We start from the raw sequence: 26667 nt of genomic DNA, 5'->3' as shown, positions 1-26667 counted from the left end.
GCCAATAATAACGGGTGGCTCACTAACTGTGTGTATGTGTGTGTGGATTGTGTTTTAAGCTGTGCAAAGCTCAAGGCAGGCTGGTTGATCTGTGTGATCTAACCAGTAAGAGGCTTATGTCTGCAGTGGGACTGACTGGGCTAAAGTCAGGAAGAAACAGGGGGTCGCATACCCGTGCATACAATTTTCTTTTCCCCATCATACTTAAGTAGACCCCCGCCAACTTAATACACTTAGTGCTAGTCTAGTTTTGTATTCTGAAGTGGTCCACGTTTGTCTGCTAAAGTGTCAAAATTTTTTCAATTTCTCAATGATGAAAAAGTTATTTTTCAAGACAGAAATGCTTATGCAGACATTATGAATGCCATCTTGAAAGCGTGTGAATTTAGCAACACAGAAATGTCTAAGTGAATCAATTACCCGGAGAAATGCTTGAGCAGCTGATTAATCGTAACCAGAAAACAAAAGACTCAACCGGTGCAATGCGAGCTCAAAATCAGACAGATGGTGAACAAGACGGAGAGGAAAGACGGAGACAGAAGGTTTCAGATCGGCTACAGCAAGGATTGATTAATATAGGCTATTAAGCTATAACACCAGATCATAGTTTCGTCCCTCTGGCCATATTACAGAGACATGATGAAGCGCCTGTATTAGCCATGGGAGAGTGCTAGTGACGCAGATAATAGCCACATCCCAGGAGACCCTCGGAGGAAATTAATGCTGCTGTCTGATTCACGCTAGTAGGGATGCAGATATACAAGCACACATGAATACTTGCAGAATAATTTGCATATATGCACACACAGGCAGGAATTGACTCTCACTCACTTTTGGAGGAATAATAAATTAAATTACAAGGGCACCTTTTTATATGTTAGTGTCTTTCCTTCCTCACGGTAAATTCATATACATATATTTGAACACAATCCTCTTTTTACTTGAACAGTAAGTAACAGATGGATAGACAGAAAGATATAAAAGGAAAATTTCTGTTGCTGCTTCATATTGATCCATCAAATACCATTATAGTATATCATCAGGATTGATATTAAAACTATTTTACCATTAAGGCTCTAGGAATATAGGTAAATATATTCTGAAATGGAGTTATAGACACTTTTAGTACATATTACTGTATATATAGATTAAATGTGAAGCTCCAACAATCATCACTTATATTTTATTTAAAAAGTGTATAATGTCCACATGATACAAGCAAATACCTCAGAATACGTTGAAATAATATATTTACAATATAAATGGGGCGGGGAGGTGCTTTATGTTCACCTTGTGCATACTAATAAAGCTGTTTTTGTGTTGCTCAGACATATTTTTTGGCTTATGTGTAAAACCGCGGAGAGCTTATGCTTATCAATATCAATATAACATTCATCAATATAGCACTTGTTTGACTGCAACATATGGTAGCTCCTTTCTACACTGAAGTATTCCAAAACTATTAGCGGAAAAATAAATCCAGCTTCCTTATGTCAGCGTCTTCAAGCATTTACCATCCTGAGGTGAGGGAATCTTGATCCGTGTAGAAGGTCTGCGTTGCATGAGATTATGTAACATTTGTTGCTACACATGTATTCACAGACAATTGAAACAAAACATGTTACATCTATGACTGTGTAATCTTTTTATTTTTTCTTTGTGCTGACAATACTAGGACTGGGTGTATTTAAAAGTCACAAGTGTACATTTACTTTCAAAATACCTATAAATTCTGATCCTGAAATATGAGGAAATCCTGGGGCTGCTTGGCAAAATTTGGTTGACTTCAAGGAATACATTTTTTTCCCCCCTAATATTCTGCTTTGTTTTGTTTTTATCCTTCAGTGGGAAGAGATTGGGGAAGTAGACGAAGACTATGCCCCCATCCACACCTACCAAGTCTGCCGTGTGATGGAGCAGAACCAGAACAACTGGCTCCACACCAACTGGATCCTGACTGAGGGTGCACAGCGAGTATACATCGAACTCAAGTTTACGCTTAGAGACTGCAACAGCCTGCCTGGTGGGGTCGGGACCTGCAAGGAGACTTTTAACATGTACTACTATGAAACTGATGGCGATGAGGATGACATGGAGGATGGCAGGATGAGGGACGGTGTTGGCATAACTGAAGAGGAAGACAGGGTATTGAAAGAGAGCAGATACATCAAAATTGACACCATAGCAGCTGACGAGAGCTTTACCGAGCTGGACCTGGGGGACCGTGTCATGAAGCTCAACACTGAAGTCCGGGATTTAGGTCCTTTGTCCCGGAAAGGTTTCTATTTGGCCTTTCAGGATTTGGGGGCCTGCATTGCGTTAGTATCAGTGCGGGTATTCTACAAGCGCTGCCCATTCTTGGTGAAGAGCCTGGCAGAATTTCCGGACACCATCCCGGCATCGGAGGCGTCTCAGCTGGTTGAGGTGGTGGGCCGCTGCGTCAACAACTCGGTGCCCTTATACGAGTCGCCACGGATGCACTGCAGCACAGAAGGAGAATGGCTGGTGCCCATTGGGAAGTGTGTCTGCAAACCGGGGTTTGAGGAAATCAGCGGTTCTTGTCAAGGTAAAATATGTCTGTTAATTACTAAAATTGTCATTTTGCTCAATAAAGGAATCCTAAAAAAAATAATTAAAAATGTTGGAGTCACTTTTGAAGATTTTCATGAAATTTTAGTTTTGCTTTGTTTTTTTCCATCACTGTTCTCTCTTCCAGTGTTTGTTTTCGTGGCTGTCTCCATCCTGTTTTATTTTAATATCCACTGTCATGTTTATTTTTAGTGCTATGTGCTCAAGCTGGTGCGCAGATCAGCTTGTTCTTTTAGTAAGTGTGTTCTTACGTTATGGATGTGTGTGTGTGAGTGTCTGTGTTTCTCCTTCGCTTAGTGCAGGGCATTCCCTTGAGCCCTGCAGCACTTTGCTGCTCTCATAAAGCTACTGTTCTGCCTTGACTTGTGCCCAAGCATTCCCTGCTCCATCCTTAACTGCCATTTCCATGGGTTTCCCTGGCTGCTGTTATTTATTTTTCTCTATCCATCCTCCGTAGTTGTCTTCTTCTCTTTCTTCGAATTACTCAGTTTTATGATTTGCAGTCACTCTTCTTATACAACTCATGGAAGGTCTGAATGCCATGGAGAAATTTATATTCCAGAGAAATCTTTTTGCACCAACTAAAAGCTGTGTGAAACATAAATTACATCTTTTGGTAGTTTTATGTTCACACAAAGTCTTGCTTTTCAAGAACCAGTTTTAAGTGATGACCTAAATAATTGGTTTTGGATCTCTAGCTGGAAAATGCAACTTTTAAAAAGAGGAATATTTTTGATTAATACCTCATCAATCACCTCTGCCCCCCAAAGTTATCTGATCTCTTCATCTTTCATTTAGAAATTGCAATGAAAGTAGTATTTGTCAATATGGGTAGCAGCATTTTCTTCAGATTCAATCAGGCAACATTTTCCATGTTTCTTTTTATGGGACATGAAGATCAGGATGATTTTGTATTTCCTTGATGTTGCACTATAAAGCAAGATTAACATATACATGTTTCTTTGAGGGGGAAGCTTAACTAACCCAAGCATTGACTGTCATGCTGAAGGTGTTCTCCAAAGCTGGTCAATCCAAGGTCGAAACTGTGCATAATGTGCATAAAAAAAATCACAATGAACAAAGACTGATGCGTGTAAAAATAAATACACTTATTCTCTCTGGCTGACAGACTTGCCTAGACAAATAATTCTAAGTCATCACATTCTCTTAACTGGTAGAACATGAACCAACAATTACTGTTTTCAAGACATGATTGATGATGTATTCTATCTCCTTTTTTCCTACATGTTCTCCTCCCCTCTTCCTTTATTTTCATTCCTATCTGCTCCATAATTTAGTTTTTTTCTTTTTAGTTTTTCTACTTGGACCAGTTTATAGACAATAATAATTGTGTATGCCAGACTACCACCATTCCACTAGATTAGTTTGTGTGAACTTAAGTCTGTTTGAAGAGATTTAGAATAAGGCTGTAGCATACAATAGTACTTTATGGCTTTTATTGAACCCCACAAACATGCACAACTCTTTTTGCTTCATATTTACTAGAGTTGGTAGTTACTTACATGCTTATAGTTTAATAAAAAATGGGTCACAGCTTTATTAGTGCAAATGTTCCTTTTCTTCCAGAAAGACATTTTAGGTTTTCTGTAGATTAAGGGGCACGGATGAGTTAAAGAAGAAAATAATAATCTGTTTCTGCCATCTACGTGTCTGCCATTCGGTCTTTCACACTTTCCACAGCCTCTCACTTCACTCGTCTTTTCATCCCTCCTTGCAAGATCTGTCTCTTTTTCTCCATTAACAAAGCCATCATCCTACTCTAATCCAAATGCGGAAATACAGTGGTCTGTAAAATAATTGGTATATTTTTATGGAGAGAGTTAGCCACACAAAGTTAGTTTCTGCAGTTATCTTTTTGTTTTCTTAAGCACATTTTAATAACATCATAAAAAATACTGTACTTTAAGTGGGTAATCAACTTATGAAAACAATTGATTATTTTGATTATTTCCTAAGTGCTGTATAGATCTTTTTTTTTTTGTTGCAATTTTCATGCAAAATTGTCAATTAAAACAATAAGTTTAAAAAAATCTAATTTCAGCACCACCAAATGGAGTGGGAAAAATTACAATTCAGAAGACAATTGCAATAGTAGCAAACTGGCCTGGATTTTCTGTGCAGTCTGCTTGCAATGGCACACCTCTGGAGGTTTTTTCCTAATATGCAAAAACGTCAAAATGGAGGCAAATTTTTAAAAATAAAAGCAGTATATTTAACCACGAGCACACAATGAACACTTCATGCATGTTAGTTTTCAAAAAGTTACATTCTGCTGTGGTTTGTGTCCTGCTGGTTGTAAAATGGCCATACAATACCACCTTTATTCAAAAAGCAACCATGACTGACACAAAGTGCTGCATATAACTGCATACCACTGAGGCTGAAAACAATGAATAAAACACACAGAAAATACTAAAATGAATGTTTAGAATGAAGTCACATTTCTGTCATAACAACTGCTGGCTGAACAGGTGAATAAAACCGTGCCCCCAGTTATCCACTGAATGATGGAATAACGGCACATTAGCTAAGTGAAACGGTGTAAAAAGAGATAAATGATACAATGGATGAATGGAATAGGGCTTTTAAGGAGTGTGCAGGGATTGCAAAATGGCTGGGTTCAGGTTATAAACATTAAATAAAGACTGACCAAATTGTTGGGATGACAGAATAAGGGCTGAATGGGCTGAATGCTTTACTTTGAAGACAAAAAAGGGACAGAAAGGAATCCTGGGATTGGCAGCTTTCTGGTGTTGAAATTCAAGCTGCACTGAATTTCTGTGACAAAAGAGGAAAAAAAGACTTTGACAATGTGGGCAGTGATGTCTGGGCTAGACAGTACATCATGGTGGGGGAGGGTAGAAAATCTATAGGTTTACTGCTGAAAATGTGGACAACAGTTGGTATTATCAGTAAGCATAGTTATTCAGACTAAAATACAAAAAATCTCACTAATAAAATAATAACCATAGGCAGTTTGTTCAGAGGTGGGCATGAAATGCCTTATGGATGGAGCTGGGCGACCCTCAGCGACACTTTGTTTCACTGCCGGGGCTCCCATGGTGTTCAGCTGTTTGCCTGCCTGTCAGATGTCACTGCAACATATGTCAAACTCTATCTGGTCACGTTGGTGGGGCTGCCATCAGTAACTGTCTCAGCGGAGTGGTAACCCGAGGAAGCGTTCTTGCTTCTATCCACGGGGAATTATAGGAGAGCTAAGAACCAGTTCACACCAGCAGTGTGAGTTTTGTGGTTGTTGTGGTAACACTGGTGTTACAGTCACTTGCATAACATAGAGACACATTTGTTATATTGACATCTATCATTTCCAAAAGAACTTTTAATGCTTTAGGAATCATTGGTACTCTCCCCCCTCTCCCCACCATTTATTAAACTCCCAAACAACTTAGTGGCATTTGTGGCAAATGTTTTTGGTTTTTTTTGCTTTTTTTTGACATGACTGTAAGTTTGAATTATTATTATTATTTTACTCATATTATTTTGAGTTTTTAACAACCTGAAAGTGTAAAACTGTTTGAAATGAGAATCTTGTAAACATTTAATTGAAGGTAGTTTTGAAGCAGAGATGCTGTCATGTTTTTGAACTTTGTGCAGTTTGAAAACTGAGTAACTTATTTTGTATATCAACCTTTTCCCGCTTTGCTCCTGCATTCTAGTCAGTCTTTTCTCAATCCCCACTTCATCATCCCATCATCTGAACCCGGTAATGCTGCCATGACAACTAAAGTGCTTCCTGAGGGCAAAACTGACTTCTCCCATTTTGCCCTCTACCCCCAACCTTCAGATCTGCACTTTCCCCCCCCCCTATAGGGTACTACTGACAACCTTATGTGAAGTAATCCTATTAGGCCTTAATAAACATGACAACATATGTCAAACTCTATCTGGTCACTTTGGTTACCCTGTTACAAATCTGAAATACGACACCTTCAAACGGAATTTACAACATTGTCAATGTGCTCAAAAAGACATGGCGACGAGCTCAAAGACAGAGACCCATAAATCTGAAGTTTGTAAATTATTAATAATATACTTCGGCACAGCCAGTTATTTCCATGAAAGCTTGTTTGCCCCCAGAGTCTCACTCAGTAGCTATGACTGGGTGAACTGGGAAATAGAAATTCATCTAGTGCTTTAAGATCACATATAGGCTTAATAAAATCCAAAAATATGTAATCACACATTTGTTCTGGTCAACTTGCTGATATCCAATACTCTGTAAACTATTCCTACAACTTATTTCTTCAGTTTTGTCACATTACGATCATGTTTTAATGGCATGTTATACATTTGACCAAACAAATGGTATGTAATTTTAAAAGTGTTGGTAGAATTATTATTTTTTTCCTTTTGTTTGCATATATCTGAACAAATGCACCTACTGTTTTGTATGGAGTTGATGCCTGCAACAATCATTTGCTGCAAATATAACTCCAAATCTGAGGGTGACTGTCTACCTTTTTTCAAATTGAAAGTTTTGTCAATTTTTCTCTGTCAGACTGAATGAAGAGATTTATTGATCAACAGTGTTCATGTCTTAATATTAAAACCTTTAGCAAAAACATAACCAAACTGAAGAAATGCATCACCATTGCAAAATGCTGCCACTATTAAGTTTGATTATCGAGATTGTGTGACGGTTGATGTCTGACCTCGGTTTCCTGCTACAATCTATTGCAACGTAGCGTAAAGTTACATTTTATTGAGAGCACCTTCTTCCACCTATTGTCGCCTACATGACTCTGACTTCAGTTGGAACTACAAACATCTAAACTCTATAAAGTTTAGATGTTTGAAATGTGTGTGACTAATGGTTATCCTGCCGACAGTCTCTCACTTGACCAGTGGGGTCTCTACAGGTGCTCCAGAGTTACCATGGACACCTTTATTTCTTCTCTGATTCATGCACTCCTTTCCTGACCTGTGTCGTTAGCTGAACAGGCAGTGTAAGAATTGGTGGAAATAATGCTGCAGATAAAATCAAAGAGCTTAGAGGAAGCAGAGGAAGCGTTAGAAACAGTCATCAGATCTACAACATACTGTTTAGATGATCTGTCTGAGAATTCAAAGATTTCTCAGCTGGATTATCAATGACAATTCGAATATTTCTAACTGTCTGGTGTGTGAGACATGGTAACCTCTGCTGATAGATTTCAAGTAGGATTGCACTGTATTGTGGGAACAAAAAATTGCGATGGTATTATTAAATATTGTGATAAGAGTTTTGGTAATCTGCTTCTAGTGCAGAGGGTGTCCATTCAGCTAATCAAATTTATTAACCCAAGCACTTTAGTGGGATTGCTATTTTCACACTATGAATTTTGCAGCACTAACAGTAGTGAACAGTCCTGATGAAGCTGCAGGAATAACTTCAAAACCTGAGTGACCGTTTGATGTTGCATCTTCCTCCTCAGGGCTTACAATGAGTCTCCCATTCAGCTACTCATATTCACCAACACAAACTGTGACAGCTGTTGGTGAAGTTGCCCATCTGCCATTAGAAGCAACTTTAGATTTATTGCTTTTATCAGGGGAGACTTGGGCTGGTGGAGAGGCCAGGCATTCAGTTGCATTAAGTGCGATCTAAGGGAATAGAGATTCCTGATTTGCCATAATCATTTATTGATGATAATTAATCTTTCAGCTTAGACCTTAATAAAGCTATTAAATTGTTTTAAATTCAAAAACTATTAAGAACTTGACCTCCTCTTGTGCGTAATGTCTGATTGTGAGAATAAATGAGTGCTGAACAATGTCCTGCTGTGTTATTCCACGGGCAGGAAATCCCCATTGACTTGATTGTGTATTATTATTGTATTATCATCCGTCTTTGTTAGTGTTCACACAGTGACATGCACAAATATGTGCATGCATTGACAAAAACACACGGACACATGCAGGGGCCTGCACCTAAATAGAAAATGACAACAATAATACATAAAGTTATGAAACCCTCATGCATGCACAACCTCAAAAAAGTCCAGCACACACTTTGCTTATGTTTCTTAGACCAGTAGTTTACTGTTGAACAAACACGGGAAGAGGATATTTACTGTTTCTTCTGCTGGTTTATTATTTCACAATCCTATCGGCTAACAATATAAGCATCACAGTGAAACACAGCCTTGCTATTCTTTGTTTCTTTTGTTGAAGTTTACTTTCACATCAATCTATATGATCAGAAATGAAGGTTGTGATTGGTTGTAATGTACAGTGAATGCAATTTAAGCCATTTCATTTTAGTCTCATCTATATCAATCACTTTTATTTGACTTTAGGACTAGTTCATACCCAAAATATAAAGTGCCTTGCAAACATATTCATAACCAGTTTTTAGCATTTGTCGTGGTATAAACAAACTGTAGATTATTGGGACTTTAGATGAGCAAACACAAAGTATTGCAAAATTAAGCAACACAATATGTGATGCGCATAAAATCTTAAAAGAAATTGAAGTTTGCATTTGTATGGTGACAAAAACGGATAATATATTTTGAAATTGCTGTACTTTCACAACTTATGCTTTGGATATTAATGCACTAGATAAATATTGCAAGGTGAAAATGTCTAGATGTCCTCTGAAGTTGAATTATTAACTTGCTACCCTTCAATCTTCTTATGGCTTAATGTCAGAGTCACATCCTTGAGATAAGTTCTATAGAGTTTAAGTGGCTCCACTTAAACCAGCTTTGCTGCATTCATATTGCAATGCGCAGAGAGTACTAAGCCAATATTTGCATCCTCAGCGTGCCAATGCTGAGACAAATGATTTTAAATCCAATGTTGATGCACGGTAGGTGGTCTTTACATCTACCTTTTAATTTTCACACCCCACTGCTCAGCCTTAATATGTCTTTCTGACTCAGCCCTAATAGCTTCCTTCCTAATCCCTTCAAATGACAGCCGGGCAAATAAATCAACATGTTTAGTGTGAAATGTTTCCAATTAAACAGGACGTTTGTTAAGAAGCATTCACGGACACCGCTGGATCCTTAATTGTCTGGGATGCCAGTGCGTGATGCATATTAATTACGTATTAACCTCTCATTCTCAAATGGTACACACACACACATACTTAAATCCTTACAGACGCATTAGTGTGTATTGCATATTAATTACCCATTAGCCTTTGCACCATGCATTAAGAGCTGCGTGGCATTAGAAAGACAGCCTGCCCAAGGGCAACATGCAGACACTCACACACACACCCACACACACACACACGTTACTACTATAAACTGTCTTCACAGGTTGCATTCACAATGAGGAGTGAGTCATTTCAGGAATCCATCCATGAACATAACAAACTACACCACAGGAAGTGTGTCTGTGTTTTCAGGTATAAATGTAAATTAATTTATGTGATTTTAACGTAGTCAAATGATTTAAGATGCCCATTCTAATCTAATAATCTGTTTAACACAATTTATTTGAACAGGAAATAGTCTTAAGTAAATAAATTATATAGCCAAATAAGTAAGTATTCTTAGCAAAGGAGGTGGCATTAATGCTTGAAGTTATGCCTTTAATGTATCTTTTGTGGTAGTTGCACCCCCTTATGGGCTCAATGGTTCGAGTATGGAATTTAGTGATTGTAGATGGACTGTGCAGTAGTGCACTAGACTAAACTGAGCTCAGACTTTATGTTTGGGACTGCAGTGACTTGTAAAGGATTCATTTCTTTTAAGATAATCTCTATGTGATTTAGTCATGTTCCTTATGCTTTTCCATCATATCAATTGATCTGACAAAATCAGGGTCTGAAGTCGACTCATCAATATTAATATTGGCCCCATTCTTGACTTGTTGTTTCCAGCACATCCGAGAAAAAGACTAGTAACAAGATAGTCGATTCTGTGTAAAAAAAAGGCTTAAAATATGGGCTTGACATGAAGACCTACCTCAAGAACTACAATACTACTGTAAGCTTTTCAAAATAGTACACATTGTGGGATGTATATAATGTTGGGCGAAAATCAGGTTTTCCCAAATGAACAAAAAGTCTTTTTCTGTCCTGAAAAAAACAGAAGTACCAACTTGTTTATGGTAATTGCTTGACATTGGAGTCCTACTACTCTAAAATGTTCATGAACATCTTAAAGTTATTTTGAAATACATATGACTTGATGAAATAGCAAGTTCAAATTGAATTTAACAGTCACTACAACATTCATTCAGTTGTTCTAGTTTTATCATCAATGTCCATCAAGGTCTGTTGGGTTTGCCAAATATCAAGCAATTTTTCCTATGAACGCCTTGTTCTCCTGTGTAGGCATGTGGGGGTGTGTGGGTGTGTGTGTGTGTGTGTGTGTGTGTGTTGGAGAGACATTTCGAGGTGAGACTCAGAGTGATCCAGGGCAGAGGGAGAATTTTTCAAGAGTAATGTTCCATGACAACAGACCAAGGTTCCGTCAAGGTGAATCAGAGGCATTGCTGCCTAACGACTTACACACACACACGCACACACACGAACGCGCCCACACCCACAATCCCACCATTCAGCCATTGTCTCCTTTTTTTTCCTTCTTTTGTGTCCCTCCTGTCTCATTCTTATAAACCTGGTCTCTATCTCTACCTGTCCTATTTCACTTTTAACATTGTGTTTTTCCTCTCCTTGTCTTTATTTTGCTATCTTCAAACCAGACATTAAATTATGTAGGTGCTGTCTGCTTCATAACAGCTATTCAAAACCAACATTGGTCAAACAAGTTTTTAATTCTGTGGACAAAGAAAGAAAACGCATAGCTCTTCAACCACTTACTTTCAACTCTATGATACTTACTACAATGCTATGGAAAATATATGTCAAAACGTACAGATTTCTTCAACTTTTAGCTTTTGTGTCTAATTCAAATGTCTCAATAAGCAATGGTGGACTTCAGACAAAAATATTTACACTAAATACCAAATGTATATACTTTTAATAACTTCATTTGCTAAGAGTTAAAAAAAGCTATCCAAACAGCCTCAACAATGACTCAATTGAGTCAATCGATTGACTCAATTGATTTGGCTTGGTTAACACCAAGCCAAATCAATTCCGCTTAAATTTACTTTCAGTTAGACCTGTAAAACAATGCAAAAATACTAAAAGATATCAAATGTTAAGGCCTGATCTAAAGTTTAAGATTAGGATTAGCAACAAAGTCATTGACATCTTACAGCACGGAACAAGTTACAAAGTCATGTAAAACATTTTAGATTCCAGTGAACTACAGTGAGAGCCAGTTTAAGTCACAGTTTATGGATGTTTTAAAAACAGATTTTGAAGTTAATCTATTGCCTTCCAATATGAATGACTTAAATTAGCATATTGTGCAACACTTTGTCTAGCTTTCATTTTGAATTCATTTCTAAACTACAAAATATCTGTGGACAACCTTTTCCTGTGTAGTTGGTTTTTTTTTACGTCTGTCTGGGTAAGCCTCCTATATCAGGAAGAAGCTAAAAAGTCAGTGATTGATGGAGCTGAGGTTGAAGCCATGGCAACAGATTGTTGATGTATTCCTGGGCGTTGTAATTCTAACTGCATAGTCCTCCTGTCTATCTGCCCCACTTAGATCAGCCATTGGGTGTGTGTATGTTTTTTAAGAAGAGCAGTATGCTGTTTCTTTGCTTGTTGTTTATGTTTGTTCTGTATGTGCTTCACACAGGGACCCATAATTGTGCAGCAGATGTAAGTGCAAACAATTTGACAGGTGCAACTTGTATATCGCTGAACTGAAGCCTTTGAAATAGGCTGGAAAAAAAACAACTGTAAGGGAAATGCCTTACTTTTTGATGAAGACAATATAACAGGAATAGTGTGACAAGACTGTGTGGGTTCACTAAAACAATAATCCCAAGAGAAACATGAGAAGAAATCTCACTTCAAAAGAAACAGAGGTAGAAGTGAGACAAATCCTTGTTTCCTTTTCAGACTCTACCCTTGTTATCTCTAATGAAAAAAAAAACAACTTGAAATTCCAACTAAAAAACTTAAGGGGTAAAAACAGACTCTTTTACATTTGTACTCTTCTTTTAATCTTACGTCTCTCCCTGGGCCTGCCTACTTTTTACTCTTTGAAAGTCTCTTCCTCATCTCATTTTTCCTTCACTGAACTTCTCATGCAAAACTCTTTCTGTCTTTCAGTGTGCAAAATGGGGTTTTACCGCTCACAGCTGGAGACTTCAGACTGCAGTAAATGTCCACCCCACAGTGTGGCCAGACAGATGGGGGCCACGGCCTGTAGCTGTGAAGATGGATATTATAAGATCGACTCTGACCCTCCAAGCATGGCCTGCACACGTAAGGACTTAACACCTATTTTGTTTCCACAAATTTACTTGTAATGTGGGACACTATGTATGGACTGCCATCAGATGTTCTTAAAATAACATGAAGCGGAAATACTACGATTTCACACTATTTAATGCAGACAAACATTTTTTGACAAATACACCGTCTGCAAGATTGACCAAAAATGTTGACACTTATGAGAATGTTATCTAAACCAGCTGACTAGCAGTGATCTGCCCCAGGTTAAGGTAACTTCAGATGGAGAAAACATTGATCAATCGCGCATTTTGCTTTTTGTGCACCTGACAGATTCAAATAGACTATCCATATGTAGTTCAGTTTCATTTGGAAAAGTCTTGTCAGTTTTAAATAACTATCCTCTTTAATTCTTAGCATACAATATATTGATTGTACGTTTGATACTCTTTCCTGCAGTCTTTAGTTAATCAGATGGCTAACTCATGATAGCCATCTGATAGATAACTAATTGTTTTTTGTGATGATGTATTTAAATTGTTTTTAGGCCCACCCTCTGCACCACGGAATGCAATTTCCAACGTCAATGAAACCAGTGTCTTTTTGGAGTGGTCCATTCCAGTGGAGACTGGTGGCAGGAAAGACATCCGCTACAACATTCTGTGCAGACGTGTTTTACCAGACGGCAGAGGACTGGAGGAGTGCGGCCCCAACGTGCGGTTTCTGCCACGCAGACTTGGCCTCTCGAACACCTCAGTGATGGTGGCTGACCTCCAGTCGCACACCAACTACAGCTTCCTGTTGGAGGCCATCAATGGGGTGTCTGAGCTTGCCAAAGACCATGCAAAGCAGTACGTGACACTTAATGTGACAACCAATCAGGCAGGTATGTTGCACTTCATTTCTGTTGTGATTACTGAGCATTGTCAGACTTTACATGTGCAGTTTACGTTCCAGTTCGTCTGGTACAATCGCCTTTTTCATACACATATTGTTATTGAGAGAACATTAGCCATGATAATACCTTTTTTCCTGTAGAATAGAATATTATTACTTGCTGCCAACCATTTTTTAAATCTTCTGTCTAATCAGCCAACGCAGATCAGCATGTCTGCTTCCAGGAACAAATAGCCGAGTGTGAAAACAAAGACTCCAGATGATCAAATTATCACAGTATTTGTCCAACAGATCTGTCGCTGTATTAATTTTCACTCATGTACTGTTCCTGTTATCAACAACAACAACAACAAAAAAATCCCTTGCTGTCCGATATGTCATCAAAAAAGCAGCTTGGTCCCTTCATTTCGGGGAGAAACATTCCATAAACAAGATTCACAGAAATCTGTGGCATAATGAATGTTCCTGATTTGCAAGCTGTTTTGTGTATGGGTTCTGTGTGCGGTAGCAGGTGTTATGCTGCTTTCATGCCAGCAGTGAGAAGTCATTGTGATAAAGCAGTTTGTTAACTGTAGGAAGAGAAATACTTTAGGCACACACTCCTGACCAAATGTCTAGTAAAGTGGCTAAATCCAATAGACCACCCTGATGTTGGACAATGGAGAGAAGCATTACGTTGATGTGACATTTGCTTACACACCCACCTACACTACACTTGTTTTGCTTGGTGTCAGTTAGCATTGCCAAAATTAATTATATTTAAGTGCAAGAATAATGAGACAGATTTTTTTTTTTTTTTGCTATTTTTTATGCCTTTGAACAATCTAGAGAACCTTAGAGAATGATTTTTTGGATTTTGTAAGCTTCTTATTTAAAGTTAATTCAAAACATTACACTTGTAGGTGTATTTAGGTGAAAACTGTAAACTTGCTTCCTTGTGTGACACCAAGACATCAGGAGAATGGCAGAGAGGGTCAAATAGTGGAATAAAAGCCATTTTTACAAAAACAAAAAAGAAAAAAAAACATCTGACTATAGTTTTTAGTTGACTGATAAAAGTATAGTCAGACTTAGTTAGAACCAAAGATTTGTTTGGCCCTAATGACTGATTTTGTATTTAAATGAAAAAGGATGAGGCTTCCCACCCTTTCAACACTACCCCAACTTTAAAGCACAGTGGTGGCAGTATCATATACTTCCTAAAATAAATGGCATTAAGAGGAAAGAACCAAAATCTTTACCCAAACCATAACTTTAAATAAAATTAAAAAGTATATGAGGAAATGTCATAAACGTCTGAATTTGAGAAAGGTTGCAAAAACTTTCTATCTTTATCGCATTGCATCTCTCATTGCTTTGACATTTAGCAAACATGAGTTATTTTTTGTTCATTCTAGCAGGCCCAGGAAGTTTAGTGTGATTTAATGTCAGACTCAGCAAAAACATGTCGGTTTTTTCCTGTGCATATAAATGTATGTTTATATTGTGTCATAGTTGCTTTAGGGCTCCTTTTTGAAATGGAAAAACAGAGCTCATATTTGCTTTGGTAACACATTATCATATTTATAGGAGGTATGCACTTGTGTAGCTTTTATTTGCTTATAATGATCTGGTTAGCTCACATCATAATGAAATGAGAGAGACACGAGATTACAGTTCTCCTCCCCTAGGCTTCCATCTGGAGGAAAAGCGAAAAAAATAAAAAAAACTGCGTTGAAGGATAGGGTTTGCTGCGTTTTGCTGAACAGATGGCATGCTGGGATTCAAAGAACAGTAGGTAGTATTACTAGCAGCCTCAGTAGGAGTCGTAGTGGTTGAAAAGGGGCAGATCGCAGATATGGTATGTGTTGAAGGCGGATGCCTGCAGATAGAGATGGAGGCAGATGGCTGTCTAACAGTCAAGGCTGCTGACAGTCCTCTAAATGTCTTGTCACTACGGCTGTCAGCGAACTGAGTGGATTACACTGGGCTATAAAACTCAATTTCAGGTTATTGAAGTTGTAGCTGGATTAGCCAGTCACACGACCAAATGGAGATTTGGGATTAAGTTAGATTACACTCAGGAGACGCAGACAGATAAATTGTGCTGCTCTTTGGTAATGGGTAGGTTAGGCTTGAGTTGCGGTTAGTAACCTGATATGGTGCTGAACTGTTTTTAAATCATGAGCTATTAAAATCAGAGCAATTGTGTTTAAAACAGTTAGATTGTTTAAAAGAAGATAAGCCCTGGATATGCATCATGTACCAAACGTTTTATCTTTTTACCAGTTTTTTCCTCATAAAAGTGCAACAAAATTCACAGTTTTATGGTCAGTTTTGATCCAGATAGGAGAATTTAACACATGGAAGAAAAAAACATATTTTTGTTTAGAACTTGACCGACCAATCACTGATCGAAGTTGATGATCAGCAACTAAATTGACCATAAAAGAAAAAGTCAGGTTTATTTGTATAGCACATTTCAGCAACACGACATTTCAAAGTGCTTTACAACATAAAAACATCACAGAGGCACCAATTGTGAAACAAGCGATAATCATTACATTTCCTCAAATGCTACCTTCAAAATTTTTCAACAGACCAAATTTGGTCAACAGACCAAATTTGTTGATGCTCCAAGTTTGTTAGCAGTTGTATAGAAAATGAAAAGGTTACAACGTTACCAAAGTACATACCTTAATTTTCATTGAATACATATATTATTAACCATATGGATTACACATGTTCAATATTGCAAGTAAGTTTTTAAGTTGCACCAAATATTTTTGCAACAAATAAAACAGTACTATCTACATGTTGGGGGCAGGGTGGCAGTGTGCTAACTACACCAAAGGAAGATGAGAGGAGAAGAAATAAAATATTGAGATAGTCTGAGTCCTTTTTCTAAACTGGACTTTCATGTTTTTGTTGAAGTGCAAAAAACAGTCAGGATCAGTAAAGTGAACAGATTCGCACTTTGGGATCAATAACACAAGGTAATCCCCTCAAGTCAGTTTTAATCAAAACAAATCATGCTGTGTGAGCTGGAAAATAAAATTGTCTGCACAGCCAGCTGTGAGGCAAGTGCTTGTAGTAAAAAAGTGCAATAATCAGCTATATTCACTAATGCTACGACCGGTTCCTGCTATCTTTTTTTCCTCATTATATTACCTGAAGGACTGTATTGGAAGTGTACATTATTTTCTTGGTATAAAAAGTGTCACTTGCTGTAGTGTTGACACTACTTGAACTTGACAAGCATTTTGGCATGCTTACAGGGGAAAATAAAAAGTTCCACAGTCTTCAACTCGCCATCCTAACTGTAGAACATGGTGGGAGTGGCTTCATGCTGTGGGAAGGTTTTTTTTTTATTAGCATAAAAAAAATCAATCTGGTCAAAAGACTACAAAAAGTGAGGTTTTTTTGGAGGTCCACCAAACAGCGGGAGAAGAACGGCTTAAGTGTCGGAGTTACAATGAAATGGTTTAGTTCAGAATATTTATGAGATTTTTTTTTTATTTGCAAATAGTAGTGGCCACAAATTTCAGTTCTAAATATCCAAAGCTGGTAGAGACACACCTCTGAAGACTGGGAAGACAGAGGAGGAGAACAGTGATCGTTTTTCAGAATTGCATTTGTAAAAAATTGTATAGTAAAAATTTGTAATTGTTATTTTCGTTTCAAAATTCAGCCCTTCTTTTTGTGGATGAATCAGATAAAATCCCCCAAAAATGAGGTTCAGTTGGTAGATGTAGTTTGACTCTTCAACGGCATCAAAAGCCATGCAGCACCATCAGATAGAGAAACATTGATTACTGCTGTCATTTTGATGCCACTAAAATCCGTCCTATTAAATATAACATTACACCTCTAGCGATGTTTGTAATGAGAGGTTTAACTGCCTCTGATCTACCAGCCTTTGACTCAAAAGTAATTACCTTGTGAGCACCTTGATCACTGAGCACACGGCAATTTTTTTTATTTTCAGTCTGTGTGCTTGTGCTTGTTGTGCTTTGGTGGTGGTGGAAAGCAAGTCAGACAGAATTCCTGAGGGACATGGGAGCGAGAAACACTGACTGCTGGGAAGACTTGGAGGACCTGCTGTTTGATGTGTGCACAGTGTCACATGTGATAAGAAAACCATGAAATAGCCGATTTCACAGTATCTCTGAAGTCTTGCTGCATAATAAAGTGTTGTCGCGAGGAGGTGATTGAGGAATGTGAAATGTTGGGGAGGGAAGAGAGAGACATGACGAGGTAGAGGCAAAGGGAACAAATTGGAGAATTGATGTGGAGGACTTTGATAGAAGGAAAGGTCACAAAACAAATAACAAATAAGAAAAAAGCATCTTCTTGCTTTTGGAATGTGCTTTAGAAACAACTTGTTCTTTAGTATTAAACTTGGATTTATTTTGTATCCAATTTTTAAATAAAACAAATATTACTTGGTTGTGGAAGTTCCTGCAGTTTTGGTAATTTCAGTAATTATTTATGTAAACATCAAAATGGATAATTGATGCATTTTTTTAATTTCAATACAGGTCTTTCACACCTTATTTCTTTTGTTTCAAAAATTTGTGAAAACCTACATAATTTGGTACTGTGCTATTTTCCTGTGAGAGTCTCATACCAGCCCATGTGTATTTTGCACTCTGGTAATAATATGCCAAAGTGATTAGATCCCTGCTGGCCCATTAAAAAAAATCTCCACGTGAGCAAAACCTGCTGGTATAATCCAAATTTATGGCCCAAAACTGGCTTTGGAATGTAAGTGAAATAATTTTAAATATCACATAGCCTCTTCAAAATTGTGTTATCTCTCACAACCCACAGTTGTAATTATTCTGAATTATGTGAGATAATTACGCAAAAAAAAATCCTTCTAAATTGCTGGCTTTATTTTGGGTTATTCGTGTAATGTTCATAAATGTAGGGCCATTGTGTAAAAATGTACATGTGCTTGTACATGAGTTAAGCTGTTGCTGGCTATCCATCAAATAAATTGTGATGCATTGCCTCTGCTTGTTGACAGTGCATTTCCTCCTGCTGTAGCTGTGTGTTCGTTGTTGGCTTCCATACAGAATGGGAAGAGGGATTGCTGGAATCCAGTGGATTGGATGGGAGACTGTACAAAATCAAAACATGTGTCAGAGGGCAAAGAGAAAGTAGCAACTAATTTTTGTTAGTAGATAAAGTTGCTGCAGCCTGTGTGAGTCTTTTCTTAATTTTCTTAAGAAAAGAAAAAGTTGACAACCCAGTTAAGCCTTAAGCCTTTTAGATGAGCAATATTCTTATTTTGGCCTTGGTTGCGGTTTCAATACTGCCTCCTTTCTTTGACTTTAGTGAGCTGGCAGAGAAAAATAAACGATTGAAACCAGATATATACTGTACATACACTGTTTAAAAAGACAAAACCTTTCTTTTGCCATTGACATTTAATTAGAAAGTTATTTCTCTATGCTAAATGCAATTGTACCTTCAAATTCACATTCATTTCACATTACTGCCTTTAAACAATTTGGAAAGGCAAAATCTGAGTAAAATGTTCGCAAATCTGAAACATATAAATATGTACAGATCTTATTTATTTTTAAATGCAAATGGACCATGACAAAAATTATGATTTTGTGTACGATGTCATTAGCAACTGTAAAATGCAGTGTGTGAGCCAGACTGCTGGGAGCCTCTTGCAATCCAGGCTTTGTTGTGAGCAACACTGAATGCCACATGTGTTCCTCTCCTGTGTCTGCTACCTAAATCGCCTGATGGCAGAGGTGTGTGTAATGTTCTGTGCACTGCTTTACCCATGCAAAGTTGTCTCACAGCATTGCTCTGTGCGATAACAATGTTAAGGGGGTCTTCCTATCATTTTGGAACGCAGGTACAAGTGAATGTCGAAGAAATAATTCGATTTTTAGTGGTGACACAATGTCTACCACTGCTTTACTTAGTTTGTATGCAAAGCCAGAGCCAGGATTTCAGGATCCCTCTCCAGTTCTGAAGTATGTGGGTGGCAGCATCATGTTTTTTTTTTACTTCACAAACTAAGTGGCATCATGAGAAAAGATGGTAGCCACATCTGAATTGAAGCTTGGGAACTAAGGGGTGACCTTAAGAACACTGAGTTTAAGAAGTCTAAATTGTTTACAAAATGGTTCAAAAGAGAAATATCTTTTAAGAATGGTCAATACAAAGCCCTGATCTCAATCCTTTACACTATTTGTGGACTCTAAACGTGTGCAAGCATCATTCCTTACCAATCTAACTCTGTTACACATTAATTCTATCTGATGGAACGACCCAAAAATCTACTAATGATGGAGAAGCTTGTGGAAAAATACCCGAAACATTTGGTCAAAGCCATAATGTTTAAAATACATTTCTACTACATAGACAATTCTACCAAACCAAAGAAAATCTGGGTAAACTTATCAATTTGAAGAATGTATAAACATATTTTTGTCATTATTCTGGCAATAAGCAATTTAAGAAGAAATTGACAAGACTAACTGGTCTTAAAATGGGAAATGTGGTCATATTTGGTCTTATTGTGGTAAAAAATGTTTTATAGTATTAAGTAAATATTATGTTTCATCTGTATGTAACTACAGATATAAAAACATGATGTCTTCACTGTTGAGATAACATTGCAGACAAAACATAAAGCAGTAGCTGGAGGATATAAGCGAGTATTTTATTGGTATTTTATATGTTTAATTTAAAAAATATATTTCTACCATGTAAAGCTTCCCCTAAGAAGTCCAACATGCATTTAATTGACACACACATTAAATGGTGGCTATGTAGCTGCTATACACTCCTAGTTTGAGATTATCACCAATGAGCAGGCAGGGATCAGGTTAAATCATGATTTCTAATAAAGGCTTCTCCCACCCTCCTCTCTGATTTATTGTGCCCCTATCTTTCTGACATTCTCCAAGAATCATTAAAAAATAATAAACCAGTTAGTCTAAGGCCCGCATTGATTTTTGCGATGATGCAGACAGATAGAAGTCTGACAGGGTTATGTTCGGCAATGTAATAATGTGCTTATCCGGAGAAGGCCATGTACTCTTCCTCTGAAGTGGTTTCTTGCTTGCCTCTAACATTTCTCTTTAAGAAAAAATATTTATTATCACCACGAGTCTTGGGACAAAGAGAAAATTAGTATTATGGCTGCCATTATGACATCACGCCAGTCGCTGAAGCACGTTCGTGTTCTGCATTACTGTTCTGAAGTTGCTCATTAGCAGGTTTAACAGGGAGTGGAAGTGTTTAAGCAAAGACGCTTCTTCACGCTGTCTTCTCTGCTGCTAAAATAAATGTGTTGCTTGGGCCCTGCCAACACTTTTTCAGCAGGTCTCCTTCTCATCTTCTCACTAATATTTTGTTTCTCAGTATTTTTTTTTTCACTTCCCTCAATATCATTTTCAAAACTGTCCAAATCTTCTGTAGCGTGTTACTCTTCTGCAATTCCTACTAAAAACCTATTTTAAATTACTGTATAGATGCAATGATCAGAGCTTTGGTGAATGGGATTTCTGACTAGCATATTTGTAAAACTCTGACCTGCCATTACTGATTTTAGCTGTTTTTAATTTTAAAACTTTATGGATATATTAAAAATTAATTTATCCTAATAATAAAAAGGGTTGAGTAACGACTTCCACAACCAGTTGTCTTGTCAGAGTGACCAGTAGCCTGTAAATAAGAGGTGTTGACTTAGTGGAAAAGATTGGATTCAGCTTAAAATCAATTGATTCTGATCTTCGGTCTATTCTGTATGCATATCTAAAGTACTTTACAGTTTAAGCAAACTAATTTAGCTAATGTTTAAATTTGGACACACCAATGTGAAAATCTGGGCCAATTTTAGATATCAATTTTGCTGTAGATACCAATATTTACCTGTATTGTATATCTTTCCTTCCCCTTGTGACACTATGAAATAATCACTGCTTAATCACTGCCACATGGTCAAACAAAATGCTCATTGCCAACCCCCTTTCCACTCTCACTCTTTCAAAACATGTACACAAACTGCAACAAGATGGAGGTAAACATCATATTTTTGTTGCTAAATTCAGAGCTGCTAAATCTGAAGTATAAATTGCTGACGCAAATAAAGAGGGCACATCAACCTTCAGAACGTGACGGTTGATGTTTACAAAAACAGACTGGATCAACTTTGATGTCTTCTAGTGTCAAACGAACATTTTTTCTACAGTTGCAATGTGTGTACATGAAAGACTAAGAAGTAACAAACAGCTCAACAAAAGGGCAGTTTAGGAATATACTTAGTTGATAACATTTGATGGTTGAATCCTTTTTCAGTACCAAGGATTGCTGCACAATTAACTCCCTGCTATTATGAGCACAATGCATCATAAAGATTATTGCTCTAAATGTATGCACGTTTTCTATTCTCCTGTATTTTGCTCTAGAATATTTCCACAGAGTTGGTACACTGCTCACTTGCCTCGGCAGACTATAATAGCAGCTGGTTTCCGAAACAAGCTTTAGCCAAATGTATAAACTTGAGTTAATCTGGTAAATTTGATACTACATCTGTTTATATGCAATTTGAGATATCCTTGTATAATGTTTTGTCTTGGTGTAAAACATTTCTTTTTCCAGCAAACACAAACTCCCCAGCATGTCTCTATGCTGTAACTGCGAAGTAATTTCCCTGCTGGGATGAATAAAGTACTTCTATTCTATTCTATTCTATAAAAGCAACCAAAAATATGACTTGAAGTTGCAAACGTCTGGCGCCTGCTTCAAGCATTATGCAAGTATTTGATCAAATACTCCAAGATTTTATCTATTCTGCAATAAATGCAGTAATGGATATGCACCTTGGAGCAATTAATGTGGCATATTGAAAAACATATTTTGTCATTTTTTAAAAATCTGTCCGTACTCCAGCATGATATGGCTCAGCAGTAGAGGGGCACACCGTATGCTCAGGATACACTCCTCGACGTAGATGTTGCAGGTTCAATTCCCAGCCTGGTTATGTTACTGCACATCTTCCCCTTTTCTCTTTGCACTGCTTCCTAGCCAGCTACTATTGACTAGAGGCAACCGCTGCCAAAACCTTAAGAAAATACATCTTTAATTCTGCTAGAATCACCAGTAATCGGTTAGAAAACTTTTTTTTTCTGGTTTGTAAATCCAAATGTAAAATCCTTTTAGTCCAGAATAAAGGATTTTACATTTGATTATTAATTATAATCAAATGTAATCAATTATGACAGCACTGAACATTGGATCCATTTTTGCAGGATTTAAACCTTTTGGTGTAGTGTTGATCATGATGCTTCTGGGAAAATAATCCTTCTGACATCACTGAATCCCTGCCTTTATTCCATTTAAGCAGTGAAAGTGTGTGTGCGTGTGTGTGATGTGGTCTCTAGTTTCAGGCTTTTAAGATGTTGCAGATAACACTTCTGTGCAACCATCCACTCAGGATTTAGTTACTGTGTTTGTAGCAATGATTTATTCCCTGTGGAGTTCTGCTGAGGCTATTGAAACCCAAACGCTGTTTAGCATTTGTGCAGAAGACAGGCATTGCACGCGCACGGGAACATGCACATACGCTCACACTCATACGCCACCAATATGTTGCCTGGGGGAGCATTTTGCCTGGTTAAAAGCTCTTTATGTGTCAGAAACTCTCCAACTGTCCCTCTGAGAGACGGCCGAACAGCTCAGGTTACAACCGGATGGCTCTAAGATTGATGGAAACTCACAAACTTGGCTTACTTTGCCTCAAAATCGAAACAATACCTGTACTCAAAAGCAATAATTGAAAGTGAAATGAGAAAACAACCGTTTTTGTAATTTTTTTTGTTTTGTTTAAGTTTCCGTCTTGAAAGTTTGACAGCATCCAATAAAGGGGTTGCCAGGTTTTGTAGCTTCAGGAGACGGTCCCACGTAGACGTGAGCAGGCGCCGAATTGACTTTCTGGCCTCATCAAAATGCACCTGCTCCATTTCAAGATATAAAGGGTGTATATAATTAGATACAGGTGCATCCAGCTTGTAAACATCCTTAAGCAGTAAATCTGCTTTCAGAATCAATATCTCTCGTTAAATTAGAACTCAGTGGACCGAGGAGAAAAACCTCAAACAATTCTGGATTCCAGGAGACTTTTTGGTAAGAAACCTGAAGGAAAAACATAAGGCAGTATCCTCCTGTTTTAAGAAGTAATGAAATTCTATTTAATGTCTTGGCAACTTTGCTCAGTTCTTGTTTTTTAAATTTATGGAGGCTTGAGTTGTTTTCAGTTATGTCAAGCCAGGCCACGAAACGATAATTTTTTGCATTGCCTGACAGAAACAATGAAAGGCAATATAATATTTGTGAACTGTTGTAATATAGCGTAACAGTATATTTCTGTGTTTGCAGCACCGTCCCCGGTAAGTGTAGTGAGAAAAGGCCATACAGGAAAGAGCAGCATCGCCCTTTCATGGGCAGAACCTGACCGTCCCAACGGCATCATCCTTGAGTATGAGATCAAATATTTTGAAAAGGTAAGGGTGAACAATTTATTTATTCCTTGACTTCTCTTTTCTGAGATTGAAAACTTTTATGAGAGTGGAAGAGTTTTGGGTTAGTGTTTAGTTTAGTGATGTAAGTTGCATAAATATGTCAATCATGTCTCTGAGATCATTGCAAAGTACAAATATAAGTTTGCTGGTGTTGTGAAATGTGTTTTATTCTTAGAAATAGCTGCATTTTTCTATTTCGTACCTTTCTCTTAATATTCTCTGAATATTTCTGACTGAATGTGATTTCCTTATTTAAAAACAGAATTTCCAAGCATTTCCATGAAAATGGACTTCAGAAACTGGCTTTTAGAACAGCAAAATATGTTTGCTACAATAACAGTTTATATCAAAACATATGGCCATTATTATGCCATATGTTAATCAATACAGTAGCTTAGTACGAAGGTTTTCTTGACTAGTTTGACGTTTTTGATGATGCATATTTTTTTTTCCACTGGATTAAGGTCAGCACAGCAATTCGATGCTTTCATCCGTATCACTGTTTCTCTTGTGCCCTTCCTCTTTTCCCTCTGCCTGGTTCTAATGTCTTCTTTTATGGAAGGTCAGACTAAAGGTTCACATGAGAACACAGTGCAGTTTGTGGTCAGTGGTCGGCTAATGGCCTCAGGCTTAATGGAAGGAGCATTTAGTTGTGTTTAAACCTGATGTGGTTTCAGCTTGGAAACCGATGCTTGCACACAGGGATTAAAACACATTTACCATACACACACACACCCCCACATGCCCACACACATCACAGGTGGCCTAAGTACATACATTCTCAAAAATCTGATTGGAAAAACAAATGCTTGTAAATGAATGTCATACTGCCCACCATACTGAGAGATTAAAAGCTAATGAGGTGGATTTAATGTCTTTTCTCTGCCTCTGCTACAGGAGCAGGACTCAAGTTATACCATAATAAAATCAAAAGAAACAGAAATGGTGGTGGAAGGCCTGAGACCTTCGTCAGTCTACATCTTTCAGGTAAAAGATGCCTTCAAATAATAAAAAAAGACAATTAGTAAGGTAGTTGGTATTATTACCACGTGAACTTCTCTGCATTTTGTCATGTTGGAACCACAAGATTACATGTACTTTATGCACATAAATACGTTAGAATTTTAGCCCATTTCCTCCTGAGAAAAGTAGCTCAAGATCAGTCATATTGAGTGTCTTGCTTTGGTTCTGAATTTGATTTAGGTCTGGACTTCAACAGGACCATTCTCACACATTATTACCCTTGGAATTTTGCCTGCAGATTGTAAAATTTAGTTTTTAGTCTACTTTGATAAGAACTTTTTGCTGTGTATCTTGTCTGTATTACGCAATAGAAGTGACTGAATGCATTTTTTTCATTCCTTAAAGGACATATTTTCAGATATGACTATGAAGAGTTGTCCATTCAACTGATGTTTGCACTTACACAAAAATCGCTTACACAGGATCAAATTCAAAATAAGTAAGGCAAACATGAATATGGAAATGTTTACAATGATGCAAATGATTCTTGATGATGCATCGCAGGTACGAGCCAGGACCTCAGCAGGCTATGGCGCATTTAGCCGACGTTTTGAATTCCAGACGAGCCCTTACCGTGAGTACATCAGAGATGGGAGGGCGACAATGCAATCAACAATAGGTGCCAGGTGCAGCTTTGTGTGCTTGCTGTGTGTGTCTAATCTCACATCTTTTTCTTTTGGCAGTAACTGCCACCAGTGAGCGTGCTCAGGCTTCGATAATAGCGGTGGCCATCACGTTGGCACTGGTTCTGCTGGCGGTTGTTGCTGGATTCTTGCTCAGCGGACGGTGAGGCATAAATAAATATGAAGGAAAAGAAATGAAGCATTTAAAGTTTGGATGGTGGGGGGGTTAGACATTAATTAGCATTTGCAATAATATATAATAAACATGCCCAACAATGCTATTTTAACTTACAGCATTATGCACACTGGCATTGTTTGATTATAGTTTTATTTTGTGTGCTCATAGCTGTTTGGAAAAACCCATCTCTATGTTGGTTCATGTTGTGTAGTCTTTATAGCATTTGTCTAGGGACAATAGTTCAACAATGTCTTTAGTAAGGTTTCTTTTGTTTGTTTGTTTTTTTTGTTTTACTCTCATGAGGTAGTCAGGTGGGCAAAGGCCAGCCACTGATCTTTTTTTGCAGATGTAATGACATTCTTTGCTTTCTTTTGATGGTGCAACTCCTTCACCACAATATGTGCAGACATGCTGAGTGCTTCAGTATCAGAGGGAAAGTTTCTTAGGAAGAGTTCTATTTTTGGTGATTACCAAAACAATATATTTGTGTTGTCTTAGAATGGAAAAAAAAAAAAAATTATTGAT

At 37.6% G+C, this 26667-nt stretch overlaps 1 protein-coding gene across 1 annotated transcript in view; it reads left to right on the top strand.

Annotated features, from left to right (window-relative positions):
• Window positions 1-26667, top strand: part of epha5 (EPH receptor A5) — a 64775-nt gene that overhangs the window by 17463 nt on the left and 20645 nt on the right. The window contains exons 3-9 of the mRNA XM_032569959.1: window positions 1846-2566; window positions 12764-12919; window positions 13434-13772; window positions 24176-24300; window positions 25216-25305; window positions 25846-25915; window positions 26025-26127. Of these exons, the coding sequence (XP_032425850.1) occupies window positions 1846-2566; window positions 12764-12919; window positions 13434-13772; window positions 24176-24300; window positions 25216-25305; window positions 25846-25915; window positions 26025-26127 (1604 nt within the window). The remainder of the gene's footprint in view (window positions 1-1845; window positions 2567-12763; window positions 12920-13433; window positions 13773-24175; window positions 24301-25215; window positions 25306-25845; window positions 25916-26024; window positions 26128-26667) is intronic.

This window comes from Xiphophorus hellerii, chromosome 8, assembly GCF_003331165.1.
Source record: "Xiphophorus hellerii strain 12219 chromosome 8, Xiphophorus_hellerii-4.1, whole genome shotgun sequence".
NCBI classification, from domain to species: Eukaryota; Metazoa; Chordata; class Actinopteri; order Cyprinodontiformes; family Poeciliidae; genus Xiphophorus; species Xiphophorus hellerii.
Note: the sequence above shows the minus strand (reverse complement) of the source record. Positions and strands in the feature narration are given on the sequence as shown.